Source organism: Lactuca sativa, chromosome 8 (genome assembly GCF_002870075.4).
Source record: "Lactuca sativa cultivar Salinas chromosome 8, Lsat_Salinas_v11, whole genome shotgun sequence".
NCBI lineage: Eukaryota > Viridiplantae > Streptophyta > Magnoliopsida > Asterales > Asteraceae > Lactuca > Lactuca sativa.
This window is the reverse complement of record NC_056630.2, coordinates 296,068,105-296,085,229: the sequence shown is the minus strand read 5'-3', so window position 1 is coordinate 296,085,229 and position 17,125 is coordinate 296,068,105. Positions and strand designations below refer to the sequence as shown.

Below are 17,125 nucleotides of genomic sequence, written 5' to 3'. Positions count from 1 at the left end.
TCATCAACCCAACTTATCATGGAATGGGGTTTTTTTTCCAAAAACCATAACTTTGTCCCATCTAAGTCTTTAGTCGGTCCGCTTTGGAAGACGGATGTTACCAAGAGAGATAATCAAGATATGTCGAAGTAAACCTAAAAAAATCAATTCGGAAATATACCTACCCGAATTACATTGTAGGGATGCTAAAAGATGAAAAATGCACATATTCATGAAGCATGTCACTTTTTCCCATGGTATTAATCAAACTGTAAAGATCTAAAATTGATTCACAAACATGAAGTTAATCATTCAAGAATGAATTTTGGTTTAGAGAAGAAGGGAAAACGGATGGGCAGAACGAACCATAGAATTCAGTGGGAACCTAATAGAAGCGATGGTAGTAGATATCAAGGTTCTGATGGGTTTTGAGCATTCTAACACTTCCTAAGTGTACATGCAACCCTAATAACCTTGGATCTATGTTTGTCTAATTATCATGCAAAGTTGAATTCCAAGGTTATATTCCTATCTAGCATACATGGGGAACAATTTTTAACTTGAATGAAAGATAGAATAACTTACCTTGTTGTTGCTTATGTTCCTTGAAACCTTGTGAGCCTAGCACCCCAAGTGTGATGCCTCAAATGCTTCACACAACACCAAATTCTCTTGGAAAGACTTTTGAGAGAATACACACTTCTTGAAATCGACCTAGCCCTCTAGTTTCTTATGTGTATCTTATGTATAGCCGATTTTGGTGGAGAATGAGATTCTTATATAGTGTTGACACATCTAGGGTTACACTATGTAAACCCTAATGTTTCATGACTCTTCATTTCCATGACCCATGGGTTTGTAACTCCCATGGAGCATCCATGGAGCATCCTATGGCTGGAACCCAACTTGATAATCCATGGAGCCTCTTAGCCCACTATACAAGATATGGATGATTTACATAATCAACCCAAATATTTAATTAGTTATCTTTTGATCACTTAATTAATTCTAAATTAATTCTTGATCAAACTAATCAAATAATATTATTAATATATTAGAACTTATAATATATTAATAATCTCCAAGTGTTATTTCTCTCATTTAGTCTATCCAATTGCATGGTGCCATGCAACCCAAATGGACTATGCCGGGTCGGGTCAAGTACTGACCCGAAATAGTTATGGACTTAGACACCTTATCCAACAGGTTCTTGAAAAGAGAGAACAGTCCATCGGTGGCTGGAATCATAGGGGCCTGAGAACAACATAATAGACAAGAAAGAAGAACCAATCATGTAACAACCTAAATTTTACAAAGAAAATTTTCATTTTTAATTAACCAACCACATTTCCAGAAATCCATAATTTCCAAAACAATTGTTTCAAATCCATATTCATTACAAATTTATTTTCAAATATCATAGTGTCCCATAAAGTCATCGGAGAGAGAGAGCACGTCGTGCCATCAAGCTTTGCCCTTGCCCTTGGACTCAGATGAACCTGAAAGAAATCCACAAACTGTAAGCGAATGCTTAGTGAGTCCCTCAGAGCATATCCCACACACAAACCACATAACACATATCGAATTAGCCATACGCTACATATATCACATAAATTATGCATTCGACAATTGAGGAAGCCCTGGAAACCCTCCCGGGTCTTATACCAAATGCCACAAGAACCCCCACATGGTCTTTGTCTGCCATGGGAATCCCGACATGGTCTTCCTGCCTTGGGAACCCCCACATGGTCTTCCTGACTTGGGAACCCCCACAAGGTCTTCCTACCAAACAAACATCATGAAAACTATACAAGCAAATATTTTAGGATGCCATGGAAACCCTCCAAGATCCTATACCAAAAACCACGGGAACCCCCACGTGGTCTTCTATGCAAATAACATACTATCATATCGCACATTCAATCAATAACCGTATCTCATAAAATGGGCCGGCCTGGGTGCCTTAGACCCATTGATATGGTGAGCAGACTCACCTCTCAAAGGCTGAACTGGCAAACTGGATTCAGGTACGTCATGTGATGCTCTTCCCAAACTGTTTACAATCAATGAGTAATCATCTCAGCATAGTCCCATAAATACCCCCAGGGTCAACCTTGGTCAAAGTCAAAGTCTATAGTCAAGTTCAATAGTCCATATTGACCTTGACTCACCGAGTACAATCATCCACTCGTTAGGTTCCCTGTTTAACTCGCCGACTCGTCGATTCACCCGAGGGACTCGTTGAGTTCCTTGGTGTTTACGGCCGTAAACCACCAATCGTACACCTTTGACCGTAAACCCTTGGCCGTACACCCTTGGCCATAAACGAGGAAACCCTCTCGACTCGTCGAGTCACTTGGACAACTCATCGAGTCCCCCAAAGTTCATCATGATTACGGTCCTTTCCAGTGGGACTTAAGGACCCAAACTTTAGATCCATCATCTCCTATTATAGATTTCACGTAAAGTTACAAACTTTACATTCATGCAGGGACCTTCATAACCGTAAACACCAAAACTATTCCTCTAACAAGGTTTTCATGCATGGAGAGGAAATAAGCTTATAAGGCATGCAACTTTACGATATTTGGGACCTAGTGAGGTTCAAATCTGGAACCATACCCTTGTGATCGGTCCAGATCTAGGCTTGCTTCCATTTCCTCAAAGTTTGGTTATGAACTCCCAAATAGAATATAGGCTTAAGGTAAAAGATTCATACCTCAATTTGATGCCCAAGACGAACTAGATGCTAGATCTAGTGTTTTCTCCTTGATTCTTCCTCTCCAAACTTGGATTCCTTCCCAAATTCCCAAAGTGAAGCTCTCAAGTGCACACACTTCACACATTAGGGAGTTTGCGGCTGTACACAGTCTCTTATGATGTTAAGGGAGGCTACAAGAGCGTTTAATGAGGCTTATATAGGGGCAAACCCCCAGAATTAGGGTTTTCATTAAACAGCGCTGACTCGTCAAGTCAGCCTTCTGACTCGCCGAGGCACTTCCGATTCGTGCCCCTGAAATACGACCCTACTCGACGAGTTGAGCTCCCAACTCACCGAGTCCATACATGAAACCTCTCCATTGGCAAGTTTCCAACCAATGATCAAACCAGGTGTTACAAATCAGTAAGAGGTAGAGAATGTGTGTCTGCCTAAATTAGGATGATGATGTCTCTTTATTTTAGAGTTTTCTTTTAATTTTACAGAAATTGTCCTTGAGCTTATCAATAATGTCAATAAAAAAGGACATATTGGTCTTTTCACATGTATTCACCAAAATAAAATAATGGGGTTAGGTCTTAGTGACCAAGGGTGATACCAAATAGTGAAATAAACACCATCTATGATTAAATCCTAGTATTAGGACTAAAATTGATATTTATGCAAAACAAGGGACCAAAACTATATTTTACTCTTTTACTTATAACGCGATTTTACAAAGAATAATTATTATATTGAAATCATTACTAGTAAATTAAAATTAACTAAAATATATAATCTAAAATGAGAAACTAAAGTTGAAAAACAAAGTTTCACTATTTTTTGTGAAAATAAATTATATTACTCTACATTTTGAGTAATGTTATTCATTTATGTTAATATGGAGCGAAGTTGGAAAGGAATTAAAGAAAGTTTGGTTATTTTTTGTGAAAATGAATTATATTATTCTATATTTTGAGTAATGTTATTCATTTATGTTAATATGGAGTAGATTGGAAGAGGAATAAAGTGGGAAAATGAATAACAATTGAGATTTCTAGTTGGGTAAAAATTATCAATCTATTTTTAACTCACCAATCAATTTAACTTTAATATATATTCATTTAACTAGGTGTGAGACCTATGTATTACATAGTTTTATTTAAAAAAAATTAAATATGAAATTTTAAAAATTTGAAAAGTTTGAATTTATAAGAAAAATGAGAAAAATTTTGAATTATTAAAATTAACGAGGCTTTAATGTATTGAATACATTACATATATAAACTTTTTCTAATATATACATATATACATATATATATATATATATATATATATATATATATATATATATATATATATATATATATCTCACTTTATGGAATTTTAATTTGATAAAATGAAAAATATAATAAAATGACAAGTGAAAAATAGAAAATTCAGAAATTCTAGAAAATGTCATATGTCCAAAGAAGGAGAAGAAGACATGTGTCAAAAACTTCTTTATTTATTAGAGAGGATAATTTTTTAAATATTATCATGTATTAATCTAATTATTAATTTAAAATTATAATGTTGTATTATTATTTATTTTTAAAAGACAAAATTGCAAAAATGGTCCCTGTGGTATGCATTTTTTTGTGGTTTGGTTCAAACCACGAGTTTTTTGGATTGGTGGTCCTTCTGAGCTAGTTTTCTTGCAATTTTAATCCCTATCCAAACTAAAATGATATTATATCATTAATGAATTTAGTTTTCATTTTTCTTTTACTTTTTAAAATTGTTATTATTAATAAATATAAAAGTGGGATCACTAATATGTATATATATATATATATATATATATACCTTTATACTCATCTCTTAAAATACCGACCCTTTTTGCTGCTTCGTTTTCGACTTACACTCGACGAGAATGACATATGGGAGGAAGGAGGAGTTGGTGGTGATCGAAATCAGTGGCAACGACCAAGGTGGTAGCGGGTGGTTCGCTAAAGGCTTTACAGATCGCTAGGAGGGAAGCCGATCTCCGGCCACCCCTATGGTTTAATCTCCAATCGGCAGCCACAGATCAAAGGAGCAAAGCAATTTCAATGAGGTGACTAGGTAGTGGTTTAAGGAAGAACTTTCAAGGCCGGTGATCTTTTTAGTCTCATTCAACTCGTCGTCGGCGACTTCATATGCAGGGAAGACGAGTAGCATAAACGGTGATCATTTTCGCCGCCATTAATGGTGAGAGGGGTTGTTTTTGTCCTGTAACACAAGCGATGAAGGAGGGGGGTTCTTCACCTTCGTAGGTTAGTTGAACAATCGAAGGTGATGGCTGGAACAGGGCATCGGTGGTGGTGAGGGGCTGAAGATGGTGGTAGCAATAAGGCTGCTCCGGTGCTCTTCTCTACTACATTCCTTTTTTGCTATCGGCTGTGGATATGGGGTAGCGCTTGAAGTGATCGCAGGGTGTTTGGGGTGATTAATCAACAGGAAAGAAAATGAGGGAGGAAGGGAGCTGCAGAGGTGGTGGCAGTTTGTCTTATGGTGGCGATTTGTAACGGAGTGGAGGAGGAGGCGATCTCGCCGTCTGATGTGGTAAGGGAGGTTGCTCCAGCAACTCCCTCATGGTTCTTCTTTTTTCCGGTGGCACACCCATAGATGGGAAGCAACAACAACAAATGGGGTGTTTGGGTGAGGGAATCAAGGGGAGAGAGAGAGAGAGAGAGAGTGTGTGTGTGTGTGAGAAAGAGAGAGAGAGAGAGAGAGAGAGAGAGAGAGAGAGAAAGAGAGAGAAAGAAAGAGAGAGATAAGTGGGCCCAAATTAGTTATTTATTTTGTTTTTCCTTTAAATTAAATAAGAAAAATATATCAGAGAGGGCATTTTAGTCTTTTAAGTTTTCCGAAGGACCAAATTTACAAGCAAACTAGCTTAAAAGGACCATCAATCCAAAAAACTCGTGGTTTGGACCAAAACCCCCAAAAAAGTACATACCACATGGACCATTTTTGCAATTTTGTCTTTTTAAAAAGATGCAATCCTAATTTCTATCTTTTTTTCTTCACAACTACAACACTAGTTACTCTCCAATATCACTTCGAAATTAAATATTTTTAATGTTATTTGAATATTTATTTGTATTTGTGAATTGTGATTGTCTTTTTGTCATATTTTGAAATTTTATTTAAGTTTTGAACTAATTTAAATAGTGTAATTTTTAGTTAATGTATTTATATTTATATTTTAAATGGGTTAATCTATATTTACCCCATTTATTTAATATGTTGGGTTAGAAACTACATAAACATGTAAACCCGACGATAATCCATTTATCTAAAATGTTGTGTTGGATTAGAAATGTCAATTCATTTAAATAAACAAGTAGGATTGAGTTGAAATCTTTAACCCAATTAATAAATAGATTGAACCCAAACTCAATCATAATAGACCTATTGTCACCTCTAAATGCAAACTTGGATATAAGACAATTTTGATCTCAGTCATGATGAAAGGGGATCAAGTGGGCCGTACTCCCTTCCAAGATTATACACTCATATTCCATTTATTAAGACAATACATACACTCTCCATATGTATATTATTGTTTTGTGCCTAAAACTTTGATTGACCTTCATGGATTATCCCACATTAGAATCTAACATAGAGAATAATATCAATATGTAAACTAAACATACACCAACCGTGAGATATCCATTATCCATATGCTTGGTTACCAAACTCTCTTCCTACCCCTATATTCTAACACACACTCAATATCAATTATTATTATATACCTTAACTTAATTCCGCCCACTAAAAGAAAAGAAAGAAATATAAACGAGGTGGGGGCAAATATAGTCAAAAGTAACTCAATAAAGAGAAATTTTTTTGAGACACTTTAAATTGCGTATGAAGTATGAACAATCACATAGGCAGTACTTACCTAGTCATACGTTATTGCACACAAAAGGGAAAATGAAGTAGACATAAAGAAGTACGAAAAGATGTAGTAATTTTTTTTAATGACAAACATTGTACATGGAACATGGACGTTAAGTAAACATTTATATTGGGAAAAAAACATTTATAACCATTATATTTGATTTAACTTCTAATATAATTATTATACTTGTTAATATACCAATTAATACTAGTATTTTACTTCTTTTCGTAAGTGCGCCCACTAAATGATAGGATTAATGCAGAGTGGAGGGGACAAATGAAGCCAAAAGTATCGGGAAAAAGAGAAAATTTTCTTATACACGTTAAAAGACATAGAAACAGCAACATATGCGATGATAAAGAATCGAATGTAATTGTACATAAAAGGAATCATGAGAGGTGTCAGTTTCGCCCATAGATCTACAAATAAGTTTATTAAGCTATGATACATTTTTAACAAATCAAATTAAGAAACTAAAAAAGTTAGCTAAAAAATCAGATCAAATAGGTTGAAAACTAGTACATAAAATCATAATTAATGCAACACTTTTCAATTTTGTTTTATTCAAAAAAGTAAAGAATTTTATTGTAACATTACAATTTGTTTAAGTAAGGTTTTCCATATGTATCATTTATAAAACATATTTTTATTAGTCATTTTGACTGGTCGCCCAATTTGTCACGATGTTAGGAGACATGAAACAATATTACTTGATACACTTAATACAAAAATAAATAACATATGTTTATAGATGAATAATTTACCACACATAACACTATTTACATGCATGCAATGTGAAAATTACCAAACATAAGTTTATAGACACAATAATTGAATCGTACTAAGAATAATAGGCACCTAGAATAGAGTAATGAGATAGATAATGTTCAAAGGAGCCAAAAATCTGCTTTCTCTCTTAACAAAGCAAATAAAGAACAAATTAGACACCACCACCACTCACCTATTAGGCAGCAAAAGAACTCAGAATATTTTTCTTTACTTAGCTGTCTCTTTATTAAAGCAATCCTCTTCTTTTGAATTCAAAACATAAATCCCACCCCACCACCCATCAAACACCATATCCCACCTTCTTATTCTCATTTTTCTTTCTTCTATCCCTCAATCTAACCTTGCCTACACTCAAAGAACACCAATTTCCCCAAACTTCCCTTTTCGTCGGAAAAATGTCCGAACAACAACAACAACCGGAGCAAACACCATTGGTGTACCCGGTCTCTGAGGCAAGCCCGCCAGTACACCGCCAGTCAGACGGTGGTTCATTTGGGGCGGTTTTCATCGTCCTGGCGGTGATAGTGGTGGTGTCAGCAGTGGCTTGTTTTCTTGGGCGCCTGTGTAACAAGCGCCACAACAAATCCAAGCCACCTAAGCATGGGCACGCTGCTCGCGGGCCCAAAGAGAAAGAAATGAAGCCTAACCGTAACGCGTTTCAAACGAAAGATGGAGACATTGAGTTTGGATTTGATAAGCGGTTTTCAAGTGCTAAGGTGGCGGCTAATGGTGAGCCGATGATGGGTAGGCCTAATTCATATAAGGAACCGTCTATGGGAAGATCCGACCCGTCTATGGGAAGACCCGACCCGTCTATGGGAAGGCCTAATTCGTTTCGTAAGGGTGAATTTAGAGATGATCAAATGAGGTATGGTGGTAATCAAGATCATGAGATGAATTTTAAATCAGGGCAAGGACCACAACATTATTGAATGTAGAAAGCAGGATGGTGTTGTAAGATAAACAACATTTGGTTATAGTTTGGCTAACTAGATGTTCTTTTAATGGTGGTTTATTATTTCATGTGTATTCCTTCTTAATTATATGATTAATTATGAAGGTGATTTCCTGAATTTATGAAGATTTAAATTCGAGTTGTCTTATTTTCTTTACTCAAACTTTTAGGTGTTTGTTTTTTGTTAAAGCTGAGAAACCATATATGATTTTTTTATATATAATGTACAAAAAATAACTTAATAGGATAGGTAGAGAAGACTTTATCTGTTAAGTCCTAAGGTATTGTTTTGTAAGATAAAATAGGGAAAGAAATAAAATGGTTCATTCCATGATTACGTTGGACCATTTCTTCAAGGTACCAGATTCCTTTGTCTTGCTACTTTACATTCCTTAGCAATGGATGTTATTTTGTCATTGCAATATACCTTATTTTTGTTTAGGTAAAATTTCATTATTTTATTTAAATTACTCTCTTAATATGCAAAATAACTATACAAATATTATTTTTATTAGGGCTTATTGGGGGTTTAAAAAAATTATTTTCTTTTAAATTTTTATTTTTATAAATAAAAATTTGTTAATTATAATTAAAATTAAAATAATATACAAAATAAAGTTAGAATCATATATTGATAACATTTTGTTGTTGTAGACCCAACCAAATATTATCGTGAAATATATTAACTAAATTCATTCATTACATATTCCTTATGTTGTTCATTGTACTTTTTATGATTCACTTTCATCCAAACACACTAACCCGTATATTACAAATTCGCTCTCAATTTTTTTTTCTTCCATTTTCCCATATAGAGTATTATCTTTTTTTTTTATATATAATTTTTAAACATTATTTATCTTTAGATCATTTAATCCATTTGGCATTTACAGGGAAAAAGAACTTATTCTTTCTCCTAATCCACCCATGAAAAGTCTTTTACTAAGGAAATGCAAGGAAGAAATTGTGAATAAAACCATGAAGAAATGGCATCAATGAATCTACAGAAAAGATAAACAAAAAATTGTTTGGTTCAAATTGAAAGCTCTATGCGCATTTATGATATGATAAACTAGAAAAGAGCTTTGTTTTTTGTATGACGAAATATCTCCTAATGGTGAGAATAATGAGATAATTAAAGGAAGTTGTAGCAACAAAAGTTATAACCATATATATTTATTATATCTTCTAAAATAACTCATTTAACTAACTAAAATAATTTAAGATAAATAATTATCTTTTAAGGTTTATCATATATTAATTTAAATACTTTTATTTGTTGACTCCAACAACTTGATGTACACTTTTTGATTACTAGATACTATTTTTTATTTTTTCATTACAAATTAATAATAAATTTTAAACTTTAAAAAGAAAAAAATACGTGGATTTAAGTAAAAATCACCATTTGTTATGCAATTTGCTATTCAAAAGATTAATATAGTCTATACTCTATAGATATTCGTAATATTTGAAAAATGTTTGTTTTTATTTATTTATATATTTTTGTCACATTTTATATTTCTCTTTCATTTTTTTTTCAAAAAAAAAAATCATAAAGCTAATATTGATAAACTACTATCAGATACTGTTTTTAGTTGGTTAATTTGAATTGTTTATCTTTGAAACTTAATACAAAATTTTGAATATTATAGGCGGGATCTTAACTTAATAAAAAAACTATTCAACTATTTTAAAAATAAAATGTAGTGAAACATTTACATATTTATATTTTATATTATTTATCAATATAAATACAAATCATCCACAATCTTTTATAGCGAATGTCTTGTTTCTTATGTGATTATATAACAAAGGAAACCATAACAAATCACATACAACTTTTCCTTTGACACATCCCATTTAACCAAAATCTTAGAACTATTTGACCTTGCTATTAGGCTGTAATCAAAACTCATTACTAATAAACCCCAATTTCATAAGCATACAAATTAAGGGATAAAATGGTAAATGCACTTCTTTCAAAATTAACTTTTTTTCCTTCAAAGGAAATTCAAAGTCGTCTTGAACCATGTTCACAAAAAAAATACACAACCGTCTGTTATGCATGAGAATATATGACAGAAGAAGTTGTACTATGTGTCTGACAGAACTGAGTCTAATATCACCGGGACAAAATTTGCAATTTTTTGTCCCATCCAAAAAAAAGTGGAACAAGGTAGGAGACCGATTCGTTCTCGATCTCATACATGTGTAAAAAGACATAAATGTCCTCCTGATTTTCATCATCAAAAGTTGATGAAAAGAGGTAATGGCTATCAGATTCTTCTTCTATTGTCAATTCGTGGTTTCTTAGAAGACATGGCTTTTAAAGTCTGTGTATCCGACTCAATCTAAACAAGAGTAAAATAAATAAAAATATAAAAAACTTCATCTGATAAATGGAGAGAAAATTAGTAATTATTGACTCACCTTGTTAAGCTTGTCCCTGACCAATCTAACTGTCTGATTCATCGACTCTAATGGAAAATAATCCTGATATCATATTTCACAAATTATGAGTTACATAAATGTCAAAGGATTTGAAATGTATATATGATAAACGACAAAATTTCCCACATTTTTTGTAAGTATTTGTTAACTGATAAAATAAAAATAAAAATGAAATAATATAAAAATGTTTGAACCTGATTAGACGAAACTGTTGACGGAAGAGTTTGACTGTGAACAGTATGTGGGTCCCTAAAACAAGAACATATAATCAAGATTTGCCAATAGAAATAGGATAAAACAATAAGAATTAGATTCAAATTTCAAACCTGTGTTGGATATTTAATGGCTGTGATATGAATTTAGCTGAAAAAAACAACAAAAACAAACTATACAAGTATTTAATCTATCTAGAAAACAAATTCTTTATAAATATAAAATGATATTAATATTATACAACACTTACGATTAAGTCTAGCTACAACTTCTTTTCTTCTACCTTCCAACTTCTCTTTTGTGTCACTAAGGCTCTCATACTTTGGTGCATATGAGACTTGAATCCAATTTCCAATAAAAACTGATTCATCCAACTTCCTTTTCGCAATTCTGCATAAAGATCAAGGATCCTAATGTTCCATAGATGAATTATCGATTTCAGTGAAAAAAGAGTTCAAATTGTTTGAGGCACCTAGCATTGTTGACCTGATGAAACTTAATCCAGTAAACATCAGTAAATGGCTCACAATCTTCATCGTCCAATGGTATGAATCTACAAAAGAGAAATAAGAAGTCGAATTGAATCCATAAAAAAAAGCAAAAAAAACTAACAATTAACATCATGGTTGAAGGCATTTTTGAAAGAGGGAAAATGATAACTTACTCATCAATTTCACCGTATCCTTCAAACAATTTCCGTAATTCATCTCCACAACCTAGTTCCGAAACATTCCTCACGATTAAATACCTATACCAGAATCAGAAATCCACAATTGAGTTGTTTTAGGGCTCACATAATCAGATACAACAAATTAAACTTATATTTAGAAGAATCGAGTAAGTGAATTTGAATACGAACTTGGATTCGTCGCAAACTGTATAGACGCGAACCGCCGGTGGCTAGTGTTTGTCGCGCGGCATTTTCCTCCGATTGGAACGACGGTGATTGTGTGTTTTTTGGTCCCTATAGTTATATCAGCTTACAGTAGAAAGACAAATCTCAGAAAGGCCTGAAAGCATATCAAGAATCAATAATCAAATTCAACGCGATTTGCAAATTCAATCACATCTGGAAAATGAAAGCTTGCCCTGGAAAATCAATTTGACTTTCAAATTCAATCACGTCTGATTTCGATTTGATTCCAGTCACTTTCGATAATTTGAATCAATAATCAGGTCGCCGAAAATTTCTATCAAACTAATGAATTCACCAATTCCATCTATAAACGAGAAAATGAAAATCAATCAATGATTCTTCAGATCAAACTTTGAACCAATTAAGGAAAACCACCATGTTCGATTGCAGACCTTACCGGCGAAGATGGAGGGCAAGGTCGGCTGATGATCTGTGATGGAGTCGTCAAGGTTGCGTCGCTGGGTAAATGGTGGAGAATGGTTGTGTTGGAGTAGGTGGAGGAGGAGGGATGCACCGACGATGGCAGAAGGGGGAGCAAACTCCGGCGAACACAGAAGCGAGAGAGGGAGAAAAGAGGGCAACATGGGAAATGTTCCGGTCAGCTTTTTTTTATTTACCGAATCAGACATTTTGTAGACGGAATCAACTTATCGGACCAATTCAGACATGATTAGCCCTTTATGAAACAAGCTGACTGGACCGAGTCAGTGAAAAAAGTTGATCGGACCCTGTCAGCCACATATCAAACATGTCTTTAGTCTATATAATGAAAAAAGTTGATCAAACCCCGTCGGCCACATTTCCGACATGCCCTTAGTCTATATATTTTATTTGCAGAGCTCATCCGTAAACATTTTTTTTTCCATACGCATCAATTTTTGTTTAAATTGTTGGATTTTACAACTTTATAAAATATAAATTATTATTTATGAAAAAACAACTGTTGTATACGAATTATTTCAATTGGATACTAATCACTAGAAGACATTTAAGAAGTTAGTATGAAACTAGAGACTCAATGCTAAAAACAAAGAACAATTTGGTGTCAATAGTTAACTACACTGGCGGAATCAAAAAGTTTTACAAGGGATAGCACAAAAAAAAACTCAATAAAAAGACGATATTTTCCGGTTAAACGGTTTTCTTGTTAAGCGAGTTTGATCTGTTTCATCTAAATATTATTAGTTATTTTATTTATTTATTTCTATTTGTTTAGGTGGTGGTTCGATTCTTTTCTTGGGATGTGAAATGAACTTAAATAATAACGAGGAAGATTAAGTTGATGGAGGGGTTCCTCTTCATAGATGTATGTTTTTCCAAATTTTATTTAGTATCTACATGTATTTAGTTGTTTATAAAACTAGATTATGACCCGCGTAAAACACGGGAGAATATATAAAAATGTAATGTATATGTATAAAAAAGTTGGCACTACAAAAAAACAAAATAACATAAACAGACTTAGCATTATTGTTACCATTTAAATGTTTGAAAAAAAAACAAAGAAACATTTGAATATCTACAATAATTGAAGAACGTCTTTGTAAACATAACTTTTTGTTTTATTAGTTGGACAACTTTCCTCAAAATATATGAGTACTTTCAATCCCTTTTCACTTGTGACGTGAGAAACACAAAATATATAACTGAAAATGAGTGAAGACGAGCTTATGCAAGTATAATCCAACATTTGATAATTATTGTCATTGACTTTTGTTAATGACCATAACAAAATAAACTACTATAGGGAATTGCCTCCGCTGAAAACGGAATGAGATTCTTTTATTAGACGGAGTTAAATTCATACAAGGTATATAAGTAGTCTCGATAAAGAATCTAGCATATATGATTCAGACTTCAATGACGTTTCTTCCAAGCCTAAAAATCTATAATTAGTACCATTGCATAGTCCTTTGGTTTGGTCGATATTACAAAGAAATATGACTGGAACACCTATTTTTAGTGTAAGTTTATGGTTGAAAATTTTAGATGCCTTAAAACCCTTCAACACAACTAAAGAGTAGATTGATTCCTCAAAAAAACCTGGTAACTCTGTATCACGTAAAGAATTTGAACTCATATATGTTTTCCCTTCATCTTTCATCAATCTTAAAATGTATTCATTGGTAGCATCAAATTCTTCATTTGTAGGGACCAAAATAGTTTTACCTTCAAAATATGATTAATCATCAAAATGGTTTTCAAAGGATGGATAAATGGTGGATACACTTGAATGAATATGGTCACCTATAGAGCAAACAACAACATCTTCTGGAAATTCAATTTTCAGGTTCACCATCATTAGGGCCGCCAGTATTACCTTCACCGTTTTTGAGAATCCACTCATCAAATGCTTTTTTCTCATCCAAATCATTAGTTAGACAACCAAAATAAATCTCATGTTTACGGTTAAACGTAAAACTGTACATCACGCCGTAATTTGGATGAATATGATGCATGCACAGTATCTGAACAATTGCCTCTTTGTATTGCTAGAAGAATTTGTCTGAAGTCATCTCCAAATAAAATGGTATTGCCTCCAAACGATTCTTAAAGATGAATACCTATAGAGCAATAATATCCTCTTTGTTGACCATATTTGATGTATAAACTTTATTGTCGTTGAATTGTTCGTCAGAGTTCATTAATACTTTTGTATTGACACTTGATATCCCTCTAGACTGTCACACCCCCAAACCAAGGATGGCGGAAACGTCCGGGGGTGGAGGACTTCATGTACAGTATCACAACAACGTGTATAATAGTGCTCAAAGTAAATACAACCATCATAAATATAATTGAAAAAGTTACACCAAAGTATGTGTTTACATGTTTCAAAATCAATTACATTATGATGACAAAAATAAATTGTTAACGGTTTAACGTCCCATCCTCAAAGCGCTGAAGTTTTCCTGTTTCACTGATTTCCTGAGAATACAAGTAGTTTTGAAAGAGTGTCAACAATTAAGTTGGTGAGTTCATAAGTGTTTTGTTTGAAGTAGAAACCGTTTTCCTTGTAAAATCGATAGAGTTTGATTTCCAGAAAATCTAATATTTTCTTAGTTAAGTGTAAACAGAATATTCCTATATGATGTGTTGATGAACCCTAGATTGACCCGTAGATTTCCCCTATAATCGTCCAACGTATATAAGTTATATAAGATTTAAGTTAGATAAAACGTTGAATATAGTGGGTCTGCCCTAGGTCCACAACCCAACGAGGAACAGGAGATGAGGCGGGCACCACCAATTCTAAGCCAATCCAGACTAAATTCTTGTATGACTCAAGCATATACGCTCAACGATTATAGTTGAAGTCTAACAATGCGAAAATTTAATGTGGACTTAAATCCAAAAACCGGAACCAAACCCTAGTGTAGTGTATGAAATAGTAATAGTGACTGTGAACGTAAACTATACATATCATAGTTCATCGGATAGTGATAGTGACTAGTGAACATGAACTATGCATATTATAGTTTACCAAAAGTGTTGGTGATGGTGAAGATAACCTATACATATCATAGTTCATCGGATAGTGATAGTGACTAGTGAACATGAACTATGCATATTATAGCTTATCAAAAGTGGTGGGGATGGTGAATTCCTTTCTTGTAATTAAGTTCATAGGGTAGATGAAACATAAACTATACCTATTATAGTTTATCACTTTGTTTGTAATATATATATATATATATATATATATATATATATATATATATATATATATATATATGCCATAACTATACCGATTATAACTAGCGTGTTCGTTTGTGGGGGTATAATGGCTTAACTATACTTATTATAGTTTATCATAATTATCCATAGTGGTAATAACTCTTTTGTATGTGTAAAACCTTTAATAATGTGTTTGTTATGTAAAATAACCCTAAACTATACCTATTATAGTTTATTAATTATTTGTGTGGGTAGTGAGCATAAGCCTTACTTGTCACAATTTACCAATGTTTATATTTTAATGGATGTAGCCTTGTAATATCATTTATATAATTACCATACTTGTGGAGGTATAAATCCATTTGTTTTATGATGTATGTCTATATAAGAATACAAAATTGTCATATATTGCAACAACACATAATCACATAATGATGTATTGTCACAACTGTGAATTTTAAGCTATGTAATCTATACATTCAAGTTAATGTGAATCAAAAACTTTAATCAAATACAAGATACAAGTACTATAAATAGTCATCAAACAATTGGAGACCCTAGAAGTTTTGGTTAAGTCCATTTTGGACTAAGACTTCCTTATTGGATCCAAATGAACCAATAAGCTTCCAATTAGACTATCATGGGCTTAGGACCCTAATTGGGCTCTAATTGGACCCACATTCGTTTATTCCAATATTTTGGGCTAGGTAGAACCTAGGAGGAAATAAAACACAAGTTTGATCCATAATTTAACCTAACCTAGCTTAATAAAGCATAAAAATCACAATTTTATTTTATAAGTCCAATAAATACCCTAAACTACCCCTAATGTTGGGCTTAGGGGCAAAAGCCCAAATTTTTCCTCTTTCCCCTTCATATTCTCGGCCCAAGGCCCAAATCCAAGGGAGGTTGACTTTGGTTGCCACCTCATTATTATCTAATGGATTTCTAGGCACATATCACATACCTCCATGCATGTATCACTTCAAGAGTCACTTCTTTTCTCTCTTCTCTTCTTGTTTGGCCGAGAGCAACACCACACACACCAAAAATATCTCAACTTTCTCTCTAGAACACACAAGAACTCTCCTTCCTCCCCTCTCCAAAAATCTCGAAATTTAGGGACTTTCCAAGAGGATTTTGCAAGTAAATCATCATCTAAGGTAAGATTATGCATGGATCTATGGTTTAAATTCTTTTGTTATTAAAATCCTTTCCTAATCTATACAAAAATCGTGATCTTACACCCTAGAATCATCTCAAAACTCAAGATCTTCATCAAAGGGAGCCAAGGCCAAAAACACTTCATTTTTCCTTCCATTTTCCTTGCAAAAACCAAACCAACACCCCAAGGTGAGATTCATACCCCTATTTTCTGTTTTTATGAGTTTTTGTGGGGGGGAATACAAGTGAAAGTGTAGATCTATATGTGTTTGTATGCCTTGTATGATTTCCATGCTTATATGTATGCTTATATGTGTTTTAATGTTGGATCTAGCTATTAAACCCCTC

At 33.3% G+C, this 17,125-nt stretch overlaps 1 protein-coding gene and 1 pseudogene across 1 annotated transcript; one reads left to right on the top strand and one right to left on the bottom strand.

Annotated features, from left to right (window-relative positions):
- Positions 1–7,572: 7,572 nt before the first annotated feature.
- Positions 7,573–8,500, top strand: LOC111881748 (uncharacterized). The gene has a single exon (XM_023878139.3). The coding sequence runs from the start codon at positions 7,793–7,795 to the stop codon at positions 8,327–8,329; it is 537 nt and encodes a 178-aa protein (XP_023733907.1). The 5' UTR covers positions 7,573–7,792; the 3' UTR covers positions 8,330–8,500.
- Positions 8,501–10,200: 1,700 nt separating this feature from the next.
- LOC111881747 (uncharacterized) lies at positions 10,201–11,940 on the bottom strand (annotated as a pseudogene).
- Between the last annotated feature and the right edge of the window lie 5,185 nt (positions 11,941–17,125).